This window comes from Ciconia boyciana, chromosome 20 (genome assembly GCF_034638445.1).
Source record: "Ciconia boyciana chromosome 20, ASM3463844v1, whole genome shotgun sequence".
Taxonomy (NCBI): domain Eukaryota; kingdom Metazoa; phylum Chordata; class Aves; order Ciconiiformes; family Ciconiidae; genus Ciconia; species Ciconia boyciana.
The window spans coordinates 2002410-2024190 of NC_132953.1; the positions used below are offsets into that span (position 1 = coordinate 2002410).

At 51.1% G+C, this 21781-nt stretch overlaps 1 protein-coding gene across 1 annotated transcript; it reads left to right on the forward strand.

Moving 5' to 3' along the window:
• The first annotated feature begins 3870 nt into the window (after positions 1-3870).
• LOC140661867 (transmembrane protein 45B-like) lies at positions 3871-7587 on the forward strand. The gene is made up of 6 exons (XM_072884661.1): positions 3871-3926; positions 4755-4978; positions 5253-5465; positions 6159-6343; positions 7014-7159; positions 7458-7587. The coding sequence occupies exons 1-6, from the start codon at positions 3871-3873 to the stop codon at positions 7585-7587; spliced, it is 954 nt and encodes a 317-aa protein (XP_072740762.1).
• The last annotated feature ends 14194 nt before the right edge of the window (positions 7588-21781 follow it).

Consider the following 21781-nt stretch of genomic DNA (forward strand, 5'->3'; position numbering starts at 1 on the left):
TTTTCTCTGTGCTTGGGCTTAATGTGGTAGCAAGCTCCTGAAGCTTTAGCTGGAGTGAAGCTGCCTGGGTTTATGGAAGCCCCTCTGCTGCTGTGGGCTTCCCTGATGTTACAGGACCCTTTTGGATGCGTGCTCAGCCCTCTGCAACGCATCTTGCTCCCCGAGCACCGTCAGAGGTGAGCAGCGATGGGCGTTTGGCACAGCTGCGTGCCAGCACCACCACCAGCTTCTTGTTTTCCTTCCTTCCTCCTACTTGCTGCCGCTGATACGGAGATAATGGGTATAAAAGAGCTCCTGGCTATGGCTTGGTGGCTTTTATGGCTGTGCTGGAGAACAGCCCATCACCCTGGGGAGAGTTGTGCAGGCTGGTTTGCTTCCACGCTATTCCAGCCTTGGGGCTTCCCCGGGGCACTGGCTCACGTGCGTGGCTCTTGGCAGGGCTGGGCATGGCTTACCCTGTAGCTCTGCTGGGTTTTCTTTTTGGTTTCATGAGGAGTTATGTGTGTGTGGTTGCAACCCGGAGAAATACTGGGCTGGGAATGCCCTGGGTGGTTGTTAGTGGTCCTTGGGTGGTTGGAGGCCCTGGTGGTGCTCCTGAGCGGCCCTGAATGTTTCTGCAGCATCATCTCGGTGCTTGGGAAGGAGATGGGGACGCTGGGGTGGCCCGTGGTATTTATTTGCCTTGAGGCTCTTGCATTGCTCATCTATGCAGCCGGCGAGGTGCTAAGGCTGGGCGTGCAGCCGTTGGCGAGGTGATGTGTGGCAAATCGGTAGTGGCTTGTGTCTGTGAGTGCCTGGCGTTGGGCAGAGTCGAGTGTCGGATAGGTAAAAAGAGGTGGAAACAGGCTGCCGTGTCCCGCCAGCCCATCTTTTGGAGGAGGGAGGGCCATCGTCCTCCCCCTCTTGACTGCTGTGGGATGGGAGATGGATCTCAGAAGGGCTCTGGTCTGGGAGCTCCTGCCCCAAAATCTCCTGCCTACAGGCACTTTTTATAAGGCCAGACCCCCTTAAAGGGTTATCGGGTACCTGGCAGCCCAGTTCGGAGACTTCAGAGCCCTTCCCGCAGAGCCTGGCCACATCTTCTTGGCTCCCTCCCCAGTCATCCAAAAAACCCAGCATAATAACTGAATATACGTGGTTGCCATGGGAATGGGAATTGGCTGCTCATCCTGATTTTTGTGGCAAACTCCAGGAGACTTTGGGGTTTTTTTTTTGTTTGTGTGTTTGGGTTTTTTTAGTAGCAGACACGAGGCGTCCCAGGTTGTGAAAGCCGGTTGACTCAGCGTGCTTTGAACTGGCCCGCAGGATGTTCGGCTCTAAACATCCTGTCTGAGGGCCACCTCCCTTGTGGTGGCTTCTCCCTTTATCTGCCTCTTCCGAGTAATAAGTGCTCCTTGCTGCCACATCTGGAGCTGGGAGAAGGACAGACAGGAGTTGCAGGTAAACTCTTCTATCCACAGAGAGAAATACATTGGTGAGCAGCTGTGCCACGGGATGGACGTGGCTCCTTGAGCTTGGGAAGAAGGGACGTGGGGAGAGCCCATCACTGCAAGGCAAAGGTTTAGTGTGATGGCGGCCACCGATGAGGCTGATGGAGGCAGTCGGCCAGCAATCTGTGGCTTTAGCTCTTTTTGGGGGGGGGCTATCATGTTTTGGAGCTGCATCATGGCAGAGGATTGACAGGAGAGGAAGCTTGTGCCTCTTCTGTTGGGTGAGGGCTGTTGGCACAAGAGAGATGCGCCTGCATAGCAAGGATGGAGGACGATCCACAAAGAGAAAACCTTCCAAGTGTCCACGGCCAGGTGCTGAGCTTGCCCTCTGTATACAGGCTGGCTGTCCTAGGATGCTGCCTGCCAGGCTGATGGTTGCACCCATGGGTGCTTGTAGGGGATACTCATGCATCCGCATGGACAGCATCCTCCCGGCAGCATCGATCCCCCCACATCAGCGGGAACAAGTCCCTACACGGAGCCGAAATCATCGATGGTGACGGACCCGGAGCTGCGACAGCTCCAGGGGGAGAGCCTGGAAATTGGGCAGAAATGCCGTCCTTTCTGAGCCCAGCCCAGGGAGGCTGCGAGCAGTCAGTGCAAGGCACCGTAAGGAGAGCAGGCAGCTCCCGTATGGCTATTAAGCAAAAGCATCGCAGCCTGGAAGCTGCGGAGGGAGAAGGGCAGCTCAGGTAATAACTTCCGACTGCAGCCATATGTCAAGTCCTCTGACAGACAAACTAGCTCGCAGGAAAAATATATAACCCAGGTCCCTCTCCCCAACTGGTGCTCTCTTCCCTGGCTGTGGCTCACTTGGAGCTTAATCAGCTTTTATGTGAGCGTGGACTGAGATGCTGGGGCTGGGGGAAGCCGGCAGATGAGAGGTATCGGGTTTGGGCTCGGTGAGCTGGCCGAGGGGCTGTGTGGATGTGGGGGGGGTTGCTTTGCTGTGCCTTGAATACGTGAGCTGTGCAAGTGGACTGTTGCTTGGAAACATGTCTGGTTTCTCTGCAAAATAGTGGCTGTTTTATAAAAGAAGGTGGGTTTTTTTGAGTGGGCTACGTCCAAGTTTCTGCTTGACCAAAGGGTGGGTTTGGGACATCTCTGCTAAGTGAGAGATGCCCCAGGATATGTGGTGGCTGCTGAAGAGCTGTGTCCGGGTGGTGGGAAGCAAAGGGGGCTCGTGACAACTACCAAAAGCCTTGCTGAGTTGGGCTGCCGAGAGGTTACAAAGCAAAAGGGTCCCCGGCACCAAAAATAAGATGACTGAGGCTACTCCACTGGGGAGAGGGATGGTTGGGGTAGGAGATCCCAGGGACAGCTCTGAAACAGCGTGGTTTGGGGGCTGCTGGTAACTAAGGCAAAGGGGGGATGCCCGGGGGATGTGGGGTGATAAATCCCTGGGTTAAAGCTGGATGCTGGCGTGGCTCGGAGCAGCCTCTGGAGTTGCAGGTGGGACATGTCAGTTCTTATTTCTGATGCCGGGGCACTGGGATGTCTCTGTTCTCCTCCTCTCCTCTAAGCATGTCAAATTAACGCTCCTGCTACGTATCTCGATCGGGGCACGCTCCTGACTCCAGCTTCAGGCTGTTGCCCTAGTAGTCACAGTCCCTGTAGGACAATGGTAAAATTTGGTTATGTATGGTGCAATTGTGTGCTGCGTAAATGTGCTTTAACAGAGCTTGCTCTCAGTCACTTCAGCATGTAGATGTCTGTGCAAGGAAGATATGTGCCCTGGACTGGGTGTCCAGGCTATAATCAGGAAAGCCATGGGTCTTCCTGGGGCATGAGCCGTCTCGCCCTAATGTAGGCTTCCAAAATCGAGCAGAAAGCCATCGCCAATCCCCAAACCAGCTCCTGGGATGGGGCGTTTCTCATCTGCCTGGAAGGCTGTTTAGTAACTTCCTTCCTGAAAGGAAACCTTAACACGGCGTAAACAGTTTTGAGCCTTCCCCAGGTTACCTGTGTCCCAGAGATGCAATGGATGACGACAGTCTCTAAACCCAAACGCCGCGCTTGCCCACGCAGGGCTGAGCCAGTTTGGCCGACTCCAGCTCTGCAGCCAAAATCCGACCGGGGACGTCTTGCAGAGCTCTCCCTCACCTAAGGCACTTGCCACGCCACATCCTACCCTTATTTTGCAGTGCCTAATTACTTTCTAGTGTGGGAGGACTTGGAGAACGTGCTGGAGTTGTTCATCCAGCCTCTGCAATTTGCTTTGGTATTTATAAACACAGCGAGGATGTGATTTGTGATGCAAGGGCAAGTCGGTGTGGTAGCTTCAAGGATGAGTAATGCCTTCTTCCGTGCACATCTGAGCAGTAGAAAAGGACCAGAAAGTCCGTGAGGAGGGAAAGAGTGAGACCTCCCCAGGTGACAGATGCATAGAGAGAGCAAGGAGAGAGGTCTTGCTGGAGGAAACAAGACCATCCCAAGGTAACATCAAAAGCTCACTGCTATAAGCATTTAGATCATTACTTATTCCTTTCTGTGCTTGCTGCTCTGGGATTTTTTTCAACAGTTTGAGTATGGGCTTAAATACTTTGCAGGATATAACTTTGCCCGTGGCAGCCGGTCACACTACCGTGCCTCTGCTCCTCTCCATCCTTGCTGGTACTCGGTGGTGTTGGTCCGGCTTAGCGCGAAGGCTATTTTCATGCCTTTAGTCTTTGAGCTCTTCCTACTGGAGATGAAATCTCTTTCCCTTGTGTCAAATCGCCACTCGTGTGCACCACGAAGGTTATGCGGAATATGCACGAGACTCCTTTTGGAAATAGTAATGGTTCCTGGGTTGCCACCGCCTCCTGTTGCGAAGCCAGTAGGGCCCAGCAAAGCCTTGGCTGGCTGGAGCTGCTGAACACACCGGCTGGATTCACACCCTGGTAATTATCTAGTTTGGAGGGAGTTTATGTTCTGAGGAAATAATTGTCATGTTGCTTTTTATTAGCAAAAACTTTGTTATGGGTCCTCCTTTAATAGCACGTAGCTGTTACGCTTTCTTGGGCGCTAATGTATTTTTCTCCGGCCCGATGAAGTCCTGATGTTTGCATATGCGTGCAACCACATACTTATATATGTACACACATATACACAGTGGCACATGGTGGCAGCTTCTCCTAGGCGATGTTGCGTCTCTGGTCCTACCTGTTTGCAGCTGCTGGTGGAGCCGTGCACATCTGCTCTGTCAGGATGTGCCTCCCCGAGGACACTGAGCAAGTGAGCAGCCCGACATCTCTCTTGGGGATAATTCGAGTTGGTCCCCAGGCACTGTTTGTCCTTGCAGGTCCAGCAAGTGAGCCCGATGCCAACGAGTTTCCTCGGCAGTGCCCTCCGGGGCACCTTCTTCTTCATTTTTGGTCTCTGGTGGTCTGTGCGATACCCCCTGAAGTATCTCAGGCGGAAAGCCAATGCCGAGAGCCAGCCAAGCTATGGGGTCCAGCACGTGGAAGTCTTTGAAGGGGCGGTCAAAGCTTTCTTCGCTCTAGCAGGTAAGAGATGATGATGATGAGTCTCTGCCCCAATATCTACTGGCACCGCAGCCGCTCTCTCCCACGAGACTGGGGCTGTTTGTGGTGGGAAACGGCTGCGGCTGGTATGGGAGGGCTTGGGGACATGCTTGTGGCACGCTCTGTGATGGCACCTTGCTACCGTTCCTCTGGGCAAATACCGCTACCATTTCATCGTTGCAAAGAAAGGTTTCCTGCAAGCTTGTTCTTTCCCCCGTGTAAAAAGAAAAGCATGTCCTTTCCGCTCTCTGCCCAGGGATATTGGTCGAGCAGTTTGTTCCCGCTGGTCCCCACCTGCAGCTGTACAGCCCCAAGACGCACAGCTGGACAGACCTCACCCACTGGTACTACACCACCATGTATCTCTTCTTCCTCCTCTCCGGCATCGTGGACGTCGTCTCGCACTCCCCGCTCAAGCTGCCGCTTGGCTTAGATCGGCTCTCGCTGTCCGTGGCTCTGTTCATCGAAGGTAAATCATACGTGGTGCCTGGGAGAGTATGGAGTATGGGTTAGGGGAAGCGTGCGAGGGTTACCGGCATGCAACAGCTCCAAATCCCCGGGCTGTTTTGAGGCTGGCGAGGTGCTGTGCAAGCAGACAGAGCTGGAGGGTGCGCGGAGGTGCGATGGCGCCGGCCATGTGCCACAGTTACCCCCTCCCTGTTCCCCTCCAAATATGAATCCAGCCATGGCTGGATGCCCCTGGTGCACAGGGGATGCACACGAGGCCCTAGGGATGCGTGCTTCTCCTGGCAACAAGCAGCTGGCTCTGTCTGGAGTCGCAAAAAGCTGTTGTCCCCTCACCTTGGTTGGATGCACAGAAGGACAAACCCTGATACAAAGCTCCCTGCCATCTTCTGAGCTGAAGGTCCCCATCGCTGTGCTCCTCCTGACAGCCCTATGGCCCCGGCTGGGGCACGGGGATCCCCGCAGCTACGGGGGCTACTCTGCGGGCAGAGCAGACCCCGGCGTTGGGGGCTGCGGGGTCCTTGCGGAGTGAAAGCGATGACAGCAGGCTGTTTGCTGTCTGGCTCTTCCCACCAGGCAGATCATAGCAAGACCTGGAGCATAGTCTCAGTTTTCAAATTTCTTTTTTTTTTTTAAATAATAATAAAACAAAAAAATCCTGAAGCATCCTTTTCTAATGCAGTGTGAATCGTGGCAGGTTTGCTCTTCTGTTTCTGTGACTACAGCGATGCTATGCTGGACCACCACCTCCATTCTCTGCTGGCCGTGGCTATCTTTGCTGGAGCCCTTTGTGCCCTCCTAGAGGTGTTCCTCCGAGACCACATCATCCTGGAGACCTTCAGGACCAGCTCCTTCCTTCTCCAGGGCTCTTGGCTTTGGCAGGTCAGTGAACATCCAGCGCTCTCCTCTAAGCAGTGGGCTTCGCACCCAGGAAGGCAAGCGGAGGGGGGCTGCTCTGCCCTTTATGGCACATCTCTTGGGGTTGGACTTGTAGGCTGGTTGGAATATCACAGGAAGAAATGAGGCTTAGTGCCAGAGCTGTCGTTGTGGCGATATGTACGTGTAATGTGTGCAGCACGGACAAACCTGCACGCTAGATGGGAATTAGACCCCACAAGAACAGGAAACCACAATCACGAGGTTTTGTTCTTTTTATTAGGTCCAATTTCTTTCTCTGTTTGTTCCAAATAACTGGAAATATCTGGAAACTTCTCACGTAATCACCCAGCTTTGGGTCTAAGGAGAAATGCACAGCCTGGCAATGTAGCCTTTGGGTTGTCAGCTTTCCCTGGGGATGCTGGGCTGCACTGCGAGCCCTAAGGCTTGTCTGCAGAGCATCCCTCGCCTCCTGAAATGCACCCCTGTGTCAGTCTGGGGAGACGAGGACGCTTGGGGGTGCTGAGGGCAATGGTCCTGGTGTTACTTGGGATTATTGTGCCTCTAGGCCATAGTCAGCTGCAGCAGCTTGGCTAAAAACAGGAGGAAAAGCGAGGAGGGATGTGCTAAAGCCTGATGTGTGCTGGTGCCTAACAGCTGCTCTTTCTGGGACCAGATTGGGTTCGTGCTGTCCCCTCCGTGGGGAGGACCGGGCTGGGATCAGACGGACCGCAGCAACTTTGCATTCCTCACCGTGTGCTTCTGCTGGCACTACGCGGGCGCTCTCGCCGTCTTGGCAGCAAACTCTGCTGCATCTCGCTGGTACGTGAGGGAGAGGGGTCCCGGGGGGTCCCGGCACCGTGCGTGAGCTGGGATGGCCAAGAGGAATACCTAGACTCAATGCTACCCTGGGAAATCCAGCTGCCAGCGTATCATGGGATAAGAAAAGCGGGTGTCCACGCGTGTCCGAGCATGGACTAGTCCATGGCCTGGCTGGAAAGGATCGATTCGGTGCCACCGCAGAGCAGACGGTCCTTAGCAGCCTTCCCGAGCGGGCTGGGGTGAGCGACGGCTCTCGCTGCCCGCAAATACCTGAACGGTGTCACTGTTCCTCCCGCAGCTGCAACGAGTCCTGCCAGCTGAAATTCGGGGACATCGACGTGGAGCTGGACTGCGGCATGTGCATCCGCAAAGGCAACAAGAGCTCCAGCGGCGCTCTGCTGCCGGAGAGCACCTCGGATGACAAATGAGGCCGTGGCGGGCATGGAAATTTCTTCCCCGCTGTGGCTTAGAGCTCTTGAGATGAGGTTTTTAATTAGTCTTGATAAGCTACACCGGCACTTGATGGCAGAGCATCAGAAGTGGGAGGCAGGACCCCAAAGGCGGAGCGTGTCAGGAGACGCAAAGCCTTTGCCGTGCGTCCCTTTGGCAGTAGCAAGAGCAAACCGGGCTCGTCCGGGAGGGAGTTTTTAATTTTCCATGCTGCAGCTTGGACTGTGAACTGCGGAACTGGTTTGCTGGTGGAGTCCAACTGGTGTGGCCGATTTAGCTATTTTTTTAACGTTGTTTTTGCTTCTGCTTCTGCAGAAGGGAGCCAAACCAGCATTCAAAGCTCCTGGTGGCTGTCGCTCACTCTGGTGTTAATGGGAGGGTATTTTGTACAAAGCTTAACGTGCACAGAGTATACGTGATCACCAATAAAGTACTTTAATGAACCACCTCGATGGATCTCTTGAATATGATGCCTTGAGATTGAAGGCATGGTTAAGGCAATGTCCAGCTTCAAAACGGTTTGAGGGGTGGATGAAATGTCGGCGGGATGGGACTGCATGTGACTTAACGTGGCCAAATCTGCCTGGAGAAAGGGGTGGGTGGCCAGCGGACAGAAGGGATGGAGGTTTCCCCGTTAGCGCTGTCACACAGCTGCTCTCTTGCATGTTTTTAGTCAGAAGCTGAGAGGGTGACTTAGATAGGTGAGGCAGCCTGGTTGCGGTGGATTTCGGCATGCCTGAGAGATGGGCTCAGCTTGCAGAGAGACCCTTGAAGCAAGACGATGGCTTCAGCAGGCCTGGGTTGGGCGTAGGGATGCTCCTGGTGAGTCTCTGAGAGCTGGGCTGTGCAGCAATCTCAGGTTGGGTACGGCTTTTCTTCGCAGCCAACAGCTTTATTCCCTGGAGCGGGTCACTTCCAAACAAAACCTCTCACTTCTCAGTGTCTGCTTTGCACTCGGTGTCCAGGGGTATGTGTGGCTTTTGGTTTGTTTCTTTTTTTTTTTTTTTTTTTTTTTTTTTCCCCCTCGAGTCCTTCGTTTGGTTTGCAGCAGAATGGTACAGGGAGATCAAGATCAAAACTGTATTTAAAAGATGTCATTAAGCAGGATTAGCGAAAGAACAGCAAGTTCATCATCAACATTTAAAATGCTTGTGCCGCGTCCTTCGCTAAGGGCTGGGCTAGGTGAACAGGGGAGCGCAAACAGCGTTATTATCAGTTGTTATTACCTTTTAACAGTTGTTACTAGCTTTTAATACCTTTGCTGTACTCCTCCTTGAAGATGTGCAGAAGACAGCTTAGTCTAAAGACTTTGCTGCTGGTCTGCACAACTCCAAAAGCCCAAGGAAGCATCGGGAGGAAAGAAAAATCCACGCTGGCTCAAAGCGGTTGCAGTTCCCAGCCCCACAGGAGGTCCCTGGAAGAGCAAACACCTTCTATTTATTTTATTTTATTTTCTCCTTTTGGAGCAGGGCTGGAAGGAGACCAATGCTTCATGCTGCTGGCAGCTGTCAAGAAAAGGACCTTGAGGAGCAAAGAAACCAAGGTGAGTGCAGTGTTTTGGGCTCCCACATTTGACACGGGCACACAGAGGACTATTATTTGGGGTTGTAAAGCAGGCTGGCGTTCACGAGCAATGATTTCTCCAGGATCTGGTGGGGCAGGTTGCCTTTAACTAGGGCTGATGTGGATCTCCCATGCTGGGGTGAGAGCTTCAAATGTGCTCTGTGGAGGTGATGTGCTCTCATTATTAATAATCCTCGTGGGACTAGAAGCAGGGTCATTCGGTCAACTTGTTATAGACTAGCTGCCATTAAGGGGAAGCTTAGTGCACAGGTTATAACCCTATGTACTGCACTTTGATTGAAAAGAAAGCGGAAAAAAATCTCTTTCCCCTTTGATCAACTAATGTTACTCTTTTTTTGCGTTTTTTCTTGCCCTGGTGTTACCTAGGTAATGCTGAATCCCTCTCTTACTGAGGTTTTTGCTACTTTAAATTTAGGTCTTTAGTGGGGATGTTTCTTCTTTCCTTGAGTAAATGCAAACAAGAGCATATACTTACTGATCATCTAGCTGTGTGTTGTAACCAGCTCAGCAGGATCACCCCCGAGCCTAAAGCTAACGCACGAGGGTTTCTTTGAACAGGGTGCGCAAAATTACCTGTCATCTAGTTAGGCGATAGAGGTACCCCATATTTGAGATAAGCCCAACATTCGTCGGGTCAACAGAGTAGAAAGAAGAAATGAGGTTGTTGCGGCTGTAGTCGCATTTGCAGAGCAGTTCCTAGCTAGCCTGCGTGTGGAATTGATAGCTTCTATAACAAGGCTTTAACCCAAGGCGTTCTCTGCCACTGAAGCTGGAAGGGAGTAAAACTTATTGACTAGACAATGTGTTGCTGACCAGGAAAGCCTGCGCTGGCCGCCCAAAACCATTGCTGCCCATGCTGGTAGCGTGCTACGGACGGACACGGGCGACCCTGCAAGAGGGTGGGAGCATAGAGCTGTGCCATCCCGCTCCACTGCAATCTCTGCCTCTCCGAGGTGGGTTACGATGCGTGCCTGGGCGGGTTTAATTACCGGGGACCTCGTGATCATACACAGACCCAACTGATGCTGTTCCCCTGCTGATGCGGTGTTGTTTTGTGAAAGAATATTTGCTGCCTTGTGAAGATCCTACGGTCCGTCTGTGCTGTCGCTCCCCAGGGAGACGGCGGCGATACAGATGTGCTACTCCAGCGCCAATTTTCTTTTTTCATGGTCTGTGGGCTGTTGTCTACCCCTGGAAGTGCCTTGGCCAGAAAGTGAAGCCACATCTCTACATGTATCCACGCATTAGCAAGTTGTTAATGTTTAACTAACTGGTACTGCACAAGCCAGGAGCTAAGGTAATACTTACCTGCATTTTTCATCTTTGTTTCCTGTCTATTGGCATACAGAAACACTAAGACCGGTGTTTTTAATGGCAAATATTTTCTGCTGCACAGTTAGACTAGGGAATTGATTGGGCTACCCAGAGTGTGTGCGTGCTGAAGTGTTTGGAAGGAATAGAGACCCTCGTGCTCCTAGATTTAAGTCAGTAAGAGGTTAAAGGGCTGTGAGAAGACCACTGAAAGGGGGAGATGAAGGCTTTCCCCTTTCCACAAATCCTCTGCTGCTGGCAAACGTCAGGGACAGGCTTTTAGCTTGGAGGAACTGGCCGGGAAAACCTTCGGTAGAATGGTTGGTGAACGCGAGGTGTGATTTAGGGTACCCTCTTGCTGCAGCTGGAGGGAGGAGAGGCTTCTTGAGACCGTAGGGAAAGGTGCTGCTGGAAGAGCTGAAGTGCTTTGCAGGCTTTCGGTGCCTGGCATCTTTATGCAAAACTCTGTATTGTTGTTACTGAGAGATTTGCTGGAGATTCACGGTTTAAAGAAGAATTGAAATTAGCACTTTAAGCACCGCTGAAATCTACTGTTTCAGCTTAATTAGTGAACTTAGTTTCCAAACTTAGGGCAATTGCTGTTCAGAGGATGACTGGATTTTCTAGGTCACGTTTTTTTCTTCCAGAACTTATGTTTAAAAAAAAAAAATAATCTTAATACTTTTCTTGCCTATTAACTCAAGTGATTTAAACAACAGCAGTAAGCAGTACGTGCTTACACATCTTTTGTAAGTATGCATAACTCGAATCTCATCTAAAAACTCATGGGTAGGCTTATGTATGATACCAGCGGCCTGTAACGAACAGTTTAGCAGTTTTAGTAACGCAGTAGCTGGGTCTTACCTATGCTGGCTGCTTGTGCGTGGCATCGCTAGAGAAGGGGGCCACCCACTTGCTGCCTGTCCTTCGGAGCTCGGGCAGGGGCTTGCTCATGGACCTCAGCTGCAAACAACCATCCCGGAGAGGCCAGGACAGAGCAGCTGGTAAGACTCGTGGCAAGCGGTACAGCACTATTTTTGGCCATTTTCACCCCTGCCGAACGCCGGATGCGTGCGAGCTGTCATCTTGTAGATGCCAGCCAGGTGCAGCAGAGAAATGTTGGTTGAGGGAAGGTCTGTCCCAGCTGCAAAAGGGGAATATCGGTGCCTGGTGAGCTGTGCCTCGCTGTACTGTTTGAAACGGCACCCGTATTAAGCTTGTCATTGCAGCTGCCTGAAGAGATGGAAGAGGATCCTGAGAGGGACAGATCAAGATTGAAAACCCGAAGCCAGACGCATGCATCTACCCTGCCTCCCCGCTGGCTCCCGTGAATGATGTGCAACGAGGCGTCTCCGCCGCTGGCTTTATCTCCTGCGAAGTAAGAGGTATTTTACAAGGAAGGAATTTGGGGTTAGGGTTTAGTGAGTCTGTACAGTTGATGCCTCTGTGGGGGAAGCCTGATATTTGTCCTAGGGTAAGCAGAGGGTCAAGATGTGGGAGGCCTGCTATATTAGAGCTGTTCAGATCAAGTGTAAATCCTTCTCTCCGTTAATGAACAAACTGAATATTTGGCTGCAGAAAGAAGAGGGTGCCAGCTTTCACGGGAAATCCAAGCCTACAGATAAGTGCTGTCAAGGAGGGGAGAGTTTTCTAGCTTTGGCTGGGGTAGCTTTTTCTGGTGACTGCTGGGGCGTTCGTCTACCGATGTTGTATTTGCTAACAAGACGGTGCAGGTGCTGGTGAAACTTGGCGAAAGGGTCCCAGCCTGATGTTGGCACTGATTTGAGGGCTGGGTGCCTGATGACTTGAGCCAGTGAAGGTCCAGGTCCGAGCACTTGCTTGCAGATGTGTTGGCCTATCTGTTGTGATAAACGCAGCCTCCCTTCTAGGTTCCCTTTCGGCAAAGGGCCGAGTGCTCTGTTATCATCCAGCTAAGCGTGTCATCGTGTAATGCTAGCGGAGACGCTGCAGTTTTGGTCTGAAAACTGGGCAGGCATGCGCTTTAGTCTTCTCCTGGGTCAGGCTGAGGTGCTCAGCACCTTGGCGGACTGAATTCCCGGCTGGTGCATGTTCATCGGCATGGTTCAGCGTCTTGGGCGGTGGTCGTGAAGTGTTTGGTGGGGAGGAGGCCGCTCCTGCTGTGGGGTGCTCTGGCTGTTCTGCTGTTGTGTAGCTCTGCGTTTCGGCAGGAGTTATACAATGTGATAGGGATGATAAACTAATCGTTACTTGTTATTGTATTTCTACGAAAATCCGTGGGACTCCAGACCGGCGAACACTTTGCTGAATGCATGTGTATAACGTGACGCTCAAAAGTCATGCATTTTAAGAGTCCCAGTGACGCTTGTGTTAGAGTGGCATGAGTGAAATAACGTACAGTTTTCTCCTTGATATATCATCTGTGGAGTCTAACCTGTCTCGCACTGCTCGCATCACTCATGTCTTGCCTGACGTGTGGACAGGTATATGAATTTCTGGTAGGCGTCTTTTTTTCCAGCACTGCTTTGAAAATAGATAGGAGTGACTGTATTTTGGAGAGAAAAAACATAAAATTAAAAAAAGCAGGCATGCCAACGTGTTTCACAAAACAAATTGCTGTGTTTGTAGGGCACCCGTCGGTATCAAAGAGCAGCACTGTAGATATATGGCTGTTCAGTAAACAAGCAGGGTGTAATGTGCTTGTTATTTCAGATAAGAGCAGCTGCTTTCTAAAACACAGAAGTATGTTGGCAGCTTCAGGTGAGCCAAAAACTCTGGGTATAGCGGAGGTATTTCAAAACATACTACCCCCCCCAAAAAAAAAAAAAAAAAAAAATTGCAATCTATGTTTTATACTTAAGCTTAGTTCTATCTATTTGCCTTACAGGACATGGTGAGGTTCATGCGTTGCGTCTACCTACCAAGACTGGTCTTGGGCTACTTAGTTGTGCTGGATGCCCAGCTTGTGCTGGTTCTGTAGGGCATTTTGAAGTTCAACAAGAGTATCCTTCTCCTCACGGGAAGCACCATTGACACCGGACCAGTACCACACTGTTGGTCACCCAAGAAGTTTCCAGGTCAAGGTCTTGCTGAGAGAAGGCTGTTGTCCTTGGTGGCTTCAGGTAAGTCCATGCCCTTGTGTCTTGCAGTGGAGCTCAGTTGCACGTGGATAGGCGTAGGAGGAATGTCGGCGAGACGGAGCCCCGCCAGCTTTCCCCAGCTACCGCTCAGCAGTTGGTGCGTTGAGGCTGTAAAGATCAAGGCAATGAAACACAGTAGGCAGCCAGGGACCAGATGTGCGCACCAATAGTCGTGCTAAGTGCTTTCAACATTTCCATATAGCAAAGCTGAATCCGATGAGTTTGTAATTACCTGTCCTACTGTTTTCCTTAAAGAAGTTTGAAAACATCTTGCGTGCAACTGCTAAAATCTGGTAAACGTTTTTGTCCTCAGCATGCCTTAGCAAACCTGAGGTCATCCTCGGCGTCACCAACTGCAAGAGAAGTCAGGCTTATCTCTGCGGCTACTGTCTCGGGTGCTTCTGGCTTATTGCACATGCTGAGGTGTGTAAGAGGTTGGGTATCAATAGAAAGAAAAGTTGTTTTTTTTAATGCTTAATTAAAAGGTTATTGTCAGGACTTTCCTTCCCCAGAATCTGGTTGGATTGTGTGTGCTGGGTAGAAATAACCATGAGTGGTGATACTGCGGTGGGGTCATGAGCATAAGCATGAAAATGAAATACCTGGAGTAACTGATGAGCTGCCAGCACCGCTTGGAAATTCAGCTCAAGCCATTAATATCGTATCAAGAACTGGAATAGCTTTTATTAGCTATTCTCCATAACTGGTGCTGCTGCGGTGATGAAGGAACAGCAATTGCCTCTAGCTTTCCTCCTAGCTTTCCTCCCCTGGTGACTGTAGTTGCCCCTCATTTCTCCAAGCTGAGGGTGATACTGTTGGAAAACAAAGTTTGTGGTGCTTGCTTTGATGTGTGAGCGTAGTAGAAAGGTGGTTTTGTGTGTGAATCTATTAGATAACCTGTTGTTTGACTTGCAGCGGATTTGCGATGCATCTTTTTTGCTGACCCGACTGCCTACGATGTTCTACTGCTGCTCCATCACTGGTGAGTGCTGTCACTGAGATGCGAGGGTGGAAAAAATGTCTGTTTTGTTGGGTTTGGGGCTTTTTTTTTTTGTTTTTTTCCATGCCCCCGTGGGCTAGTGGCATCTGAAGGACATGATGCAGCTCTGTCATCTCCTCCTCCTCCTCCTCACTGGGAGACTCCACTTGCAACCCAGTGGACAAAACCCACCCATGTCCTGAAATGTCTGAAAGACCAACTTGGACAAGCTGCAGCATGGCTCAAGTGAACAGCTTGGAGGCGATGTCTGGGTCTTACCTCCAGCTTGGGCCCCAGCAGTGTCACATAAATAGAAAGCTTTATTCTGAAACTCTTATTACAATGAAATTGATTTAGCCTAGATTTAAACTCAAAATATTTGTCTTAGACAAACTGATCTTGTATTCCTCTGTGTCTGACCAGGAGTTAAGTAGAAGGTTTTGCATTTAAGTCTTTGCTCTATGCTGCCATTGGGCTGCAGTTCTGCTTCAATGCTGCCATTCTGCTTTAAATTAACTCTGCAACAAAACTCTTTGTTACAGAAGCCTATGGAAGATGCAACCAGAGAAGAGGAGTTGGCCTGAACTTGTGCATCTACCCTGTCCTTCCAAGAGGATCCAGTGAAGAAGAATGAAGGAAGCTCAGCTGCTGGGTTTTTTTTTTTATTGACTGAAGGAAAACTACGTTATCCTGCATGTGTATGTCTACAGTTAAAGCTAGCTGATGTTGTTCTGTAGTGCAGCATAGGTAAGCTTTAGATTTAAATGGCAAAAAGACAAAGGACTGGAGATGTACCTTACAGCTTAGTTCCTGGAGCTGTAGCAGTTTGATGATTAACTAATTGGTTAATTATCACTTGAGCTCAGGGGCTGAGACTTTTGTGAGCTTGTATATAATGGGATTCATCTAATGTAGAAACTAGTTTATATTTTGGACCAGGCTTAAGAGCAGTGCTGGAGCCTGTAGTGTCTCTGACAGCAATGGATGTATAAACATGACTGTAAAGCTGTTTTGTGAGCTCTCTGGGGGTAAAGAGGGAGCGAGGAGAAATCCATGTCTGTTCTTGTTTTGACAGAAAGCTTTTATTCTAAGTGCTGTATGCTTTCTCTTGTTGCTGTGATTCAACAGGTGGAAGGGGAGAAGCTTCAAAATAAAAGATGACTTAACCCAAGTGCCTCCTATCTTTTACCTTGGTACAGTTCGGGTAAAGAACTATGTATGGATGCAGGTGAAGGCATGCCCCTCTCTGCAAGGCAGCAGCTACTCTGTTCAAGTAAACCACAACAGAACAGCCCTAAAGTAATAAAAAAAAAAAAAGCCCAAACCGATAATAACAACCCCCTCCCCTCGACGCACCCCAACCCCCAAACGCATGAGATAGGTTCCCGCCGGACGCTTACTATTGTAGAAATGAAAATTGCAGCCCCCCCCCTAGAGTTTATCTAGGGCGAGGCAGGGAAAAGAGACCAAGTCCTGCATTTTTATTCAGCTCTACACCGTAAAAAACAAGCAGCACATACAGCCCAGCATCATCATATCTATCTAGGTACATAAGGAAGAAGCCTTGCTACTGAAATGTCAGCACCAGCAAAAATAAGACATGGAAAGGGGAGCACTGCTAGCTCCTGTCCCCCATGCTTTATTAGGCATAGACATCTGTAAAAAAAATAAAAACCACAATGCAGAACACTAACCTTGCTTTAAAGTGAGCCACATTCTAAGTCCTTTGTGGAAAAAAAAATAAATAATGATTTCTGTCCTTCTTCACAAAGGTATTTCAAACATACCAGCGGGGGACCTGCTCCCCAGTGAAGTATTGCGTTGCTGGATGGACTCAATCCCATCCTCCATCCCTTATTGATTATATAGTCTGTCGAGAACACTTGAACATCTCAGCATAAGCCAAGGGCTAAGAAGTCCCTTGTAAAAATATGAACTGGCAGCATAGGAAAAAAAAATGCACTGTCTAAACCAAGAGCATGCGACACCCGATTCAGAGTGCACCGCTGCCCTGCTGGCTACCAAAACTGATTCCTGGGGAAGATTCAACTCCACCAATGATTTTGGGTCACAGGCTATTCAAGTGTTCTCTATTTTTTTAAAATAAACTTAAGCAAGTGGGCTTGAAAGTAAAATGCAAGGAGTTGTCTCTCCTCTGTGGCTTGCAGTTCTTGATGCATCATCCTGAAAATGAAGGACGCCTCATCACGTGCAGTACCATCCTCTGTGATGTTCTTGGTATTCACCCTTCCAAAAACAAGGAGACAGCAGTAAGAAAAAAACTCGCAGAGGAGGGCACAAAATACACATCGTCTTTACACAAGGGATTATTACATTAAGCAACTGGAATAGCTGGAGCTTAGGTCTGGGACCCAGCAGCATAGCCGTGGTACCCGGGATAGTCCCAGTCTGGCTCTGGCTCTCCGTAGCTGGACTGAGCTCCGGTGCCTTGCTGCAAGCTTGTGTTGCCAGCAAGTGGTAAAACCACAATTCAGCCCAGAAAAAACACAAACCACCATAAAGGCATCCCGGCAGAGAACAGCCAGACCATCGCTTTGGCTGCAGTTGATTTCTTTTCCAGCATGTGAGTACTCACGTGGCAAGGAGCCGTTCTCCAAAGATGCTGCACGAGGAGCGTTGCCTTCCTCATGCCTGCTGAATACTCAGGCCCACAACCGCGTCTTTGCAGGGTAAGACAAAATCTGCTCAAAGCCTGTAGAGCAGATTATCCCTTTACATCAAAAGAACAGATACTAAAAAGTGACAGCCGGGACCCTTCCCTCCACACAGGAGCAGGGTTTAGCATCGCTAGGACTGCAGCCCCAGAAAAAAGAGAGCTGCACACAAATAAGTACACGTGCCCCGCAGAGGAAAAAAGGATGCATTTTTCCCGTGGCCCACCATTAAGACAGAGTAGGAATTCACCTTTAGACTTTACTGATCTCATGTAACAACTCACATCATATTTTTTCGTGCCCCAAAACCCACGGATAGGGGAAGGGGAACCGCTGCAGAAGAAGGCAGCGTTATATTCAACCGCACAGCGACCTGATCGGACTTCAGAGTTGGCCCTTTCAGCAGGAGTTAGGCGAGATGCCCTCCAGAAGTCCCTTCCAACCTACATTTCTCCATGAGCCTGCACCAGCTGCAGGATTATTCCCTGCCAACCCGCCAAGCTGGAGAAAATGATTATTACTCACCTTGTATTTGATTACGCGGTGCCAGCCCCGAGAGAATCGGCTCCACTCTGTTCTTGTGCCCGTCTCTGCTGCAAGAAAGCAGGGGCCCTGGTAAACACGCAGAAAAACAACCCCCCCCTTCCCAAACACACCCCGCAAACCCGGGCAGCGACCCAAAAAGCCCACCGTGTAACGCCTCTTTTCAACTGGATCGCTCCTAGGACTGCCTCGCTTTGCTCTCTGTTCAAAGGCACGGCCGGTGGGCACCAAGCCCAGCTCCAGGGAACGAAGTCGGAATTGCAGGTTGCCGCTGGGCACCCTTCCCAGCAGCTCCTCGGGGAGCGCAAACACAAAGCAGCCACGCAGGGAGCAGGCAAGGGAATCAATCCCCCCCTGCCTCTGCTCAGAAAGCCTTTACACCGCTTTCTCCCCGCAGGTATTTTCTCTGAAGCAGCTGTGCTTTCAGCTAAAAACCAACAATCTACCCTGGCACCGTCCAACACACCATTAAACTGCAGAATTTTTCTGTCTTTTGAGCTAGACGTTGCTAGACAGACCCCTTCATCTCAGAGACCTCGTGGGAGGACAGACTAAACAATTGCCATGATACAACCCCCAAGGGATATTCAATCCAACTCAGTCACAACAGCATCTTCCTTATCCCCGCCATCTGCGTTGTCCAGCGGGAGCAGCAGAACAAAAAAGCACCCCCAGCCTCCTAGACATGAGAGAAATAGGTTTTGCAGGGAGAGAATTTCAACACAATTTAAGCCCATACGTGTTTCTCCCAGTAGAAAAATACAGCACACAGCCTGCGGGATCTTGTGTAGTCAGCGAATGCGTATTGCAGGACACCCAGCCTCCTTCACGGCATCGCCTCCCCAGAAATTTAGGGTACACAACTCAGCTCGCTGGGGAAAGGGGTCGGAAGAGTCCCGGCAAGCCCACAGGGTTTGCTAAGGTGGGCAGCACCGTAGCGGTAGCGATGCCAAACGCGCCTACAAGGCACGGGCAGCATCGCAGCAGGCAGCGGCACAAACTCGGGGCTGCACGCCAAGCGCTCGGGGTACGCAGGCATTGTAAGAACAGGACCTTCTCAAGGCCATGGCACCAGAGAGACCTCTCATCAGCTTTCGAGCTCTAGGCAGATTGCTAGAGTCACTTATAGGCTAAGTAAAGCACCTTTCATCCTCGTCATGAACAGCTTCCTTTCTCGCCGGAAATGCATCTTCCACTTCCTCGGACGGAAGAAACTCCGGAGCTCCCGGTAAAACCGCTGGCACGCTGCAGCCTCAGAGGTCACCAGGCTTCGCATCAGAGGCAGGGGGAAAAAAATAATCGCATCCTTCTCCTCTCTCCGAGCACAGATACCTGGAAGGAGCAGCAACTCAGAAGTTTCAAAGCAAAGACCAAACACATCGAAGCCTCAGGTGCTTCACTTACTGCTACACGGTCGGACGGAGAAAAGCCGCGCGGGCACGGACTCGGAGGTGGTCCATGGGGCTGCCCCACGGGCTGTTTGCACGTCCACGTCGTCTCCGGCTGGAGAAAAGAGGGGCTCCCCACCACGTAACGTTTGCAGGGGGCAGGTGAGGAGGTGGAAGGGCTGAGGTTGCCTTCCGGGGGAATCCGTGCTCTCGCATGAAAGCACGGTGAGACGCTCCCGGTCCGGGGCAGCCAGCCTTCGAGAGGTTTCTGCCTCCGGAATGGCCTCGAGCCCAGGCTGAGAGGAAGGATTCGGACCGGCTCGCGTTGCCATGGAGACTGCAGGGACTTAGAGGATGCTAGGAGGAAAATTCACAGGTAAAACTGGCTCCCCCTGCCCCTTCTGCTCTCCCATCCAGAGATGAAAGGGGCCATCTGGGCAAGTCTAAGGCATGGCCAACAGAAAATCTGCTAAGTCACATACCTTCGCACAACACGCGCAGCCAGGCTGTAGGACCCGCAGCTCCACGAAGCTGCAAGGAGGGAGGATGAGGAAGCCTCCAGAAAACAGGAATATCCCCTAAGTTGTTCCAGTTAGAGCCAGCAATTTTGGAAGAGGATATTAAGGCTTGACAGACCATGCTCCATCACCACCACCTCTTACCTCTGCCATTGCAGGGTCTTTACCCCCCCTCCCACTGACATAGCCCATGGCAACCTTTCGGGGAGATCGGAGCCCTTCCCTCAGGCCCCAGCCTTTCCCATCACCTTCAGCCCAACGCTCCCGAGCACCAGGTTTGTTCGGCACGCTGCCGGCGACGGGCACGGCGGCCGCTCAGAGAACCTCCCAGATGCCATCCAGAGGCCGCCCGACGCTATTTGACAAATAGCCCGCAGCCTGTTCTCAAATTGCTTTTGGGAAAGGAGAGCTGCTTGAAATGAAAGAGTCTACATTAAACTGTCCTGGCAGACCGCACGGAGAGCCTACAGGCCAGAGGTTAAGTGCTCCGGCAACAAAGCACAGGCTCCCCACAGGTCACTGGTAAATACAGCAAAACTCTTGTGTTTTTAACATGCTCGTTCCTGCAGAATCACATACACACGCATTAATGCCTCGTCTCCGCTACGCGCTGCACTCGGCAGAGCCTTCTCACCGCAGCTGCAGCGATGCGACCGGTGCCCGCTGGGATCAAAGGGTGAAGCTGGGGAGAGGCATCCGGCACCGCCCGCTAAGGAACGGCACGAGTTAAGGATGCCCTGACTCCTGCACTGGAGAAACAGCTTTTAAGCCTGCTGCCTTACAGCTCCCCAAGGCTTCCATCCCGGCCAGGCGATTCGCACGTGGTCCCACCGAGACCTGAGACCCGAGAGCACGAACAGCTCGTTACAGGGGCTGAGAAATTGCTGCAGAGCAGCGGCAGCGTCGGGTCAGCACAGACAAGATTATTATACTGACTCCGTTTGCCGTCCTGTGTACGCTGCAGAGATCAATGCTCATTTCCAGCAGCCCACCATTTTTCAAAGGCTCGACGGAGATATTTTCACACTTTTCCAACTATCTAACGTTAGCATTTAGTTCCGCTTGCCCTCGCTTTCCCTGTCTTACTCTTTATTACTCTGCTTGCCAGTTACCTGTGACGATGTCCTATAAAAACGGGCTCTCTCCCAGCTGATCGCTGTTTGACCCTTTGCTGTGCACATCTAAAAGCCTCTGCCGTTGCAGTACAGCCACGAGCAAAGCGCCGATGCCAAATACCGAGTTGCAACTGCTCTGGAGACCCACGCAAAGAAATTCCCGTGTGCCGACACCAACTTTAAGCACTGCACTAGAGCTGGACAACAGGACGGACGGCACCTGGAGATCTGCAGCTTGCTCCCAGAAACATGGATGCTCAGGGCTAAAACACCCTCGGTCTAAGGGTGAGGAGGTTTTATGGGCTCCATCAGGATAACGTTACCTTTTGATGGAGCAGCGCAGGGAAAGGCACCACCACATCACCACGGACTTGGGCTCCTCTTGTCACAAGCACCTTCAACCTCTTCTGTCGACCGGGGCTGCAGGTAGAAAACACGCTCCACGTGCGTGTCGGTAAGTATTGCTTTCCGCATGAAAGACTAGCGAGGCTGGTAAAATAAATCCGCCCACGTTACACCCACCTAGCATCGTGCACAGAACGGTTTCACCGTGCGTTAGCCCACCGCACCCTCGGAGAAGCAACATTAACAAACAGCTTTGCCATAAGGAGACGAACTGACCCAGCCGCTTCCTCCTCTGCTCAGCGTTCCCAAAGGCCCCTCTCTCCAACCTCCTTTTTCCTTAACTGAGAACTACGCTGCTCCTCTTAAAAGGTCAACAGAGCACTACTATTTTTTTTTTTAAATCACAGTTTTCTTCTGAAATGCAGCTCTCTACAACACTCTGCAAGTCTTTTACCAACCAACTACGCCACCGTGCTTTGGATCATCTAATTTTAATGAAACTTTTGACGCTTCCCCCAACTACCCTGTGGCCTCTCTGCTGGGACATCAGCCCTTCATTTGCACGGCTGATACCAGAAACGACTGGGACTCATCT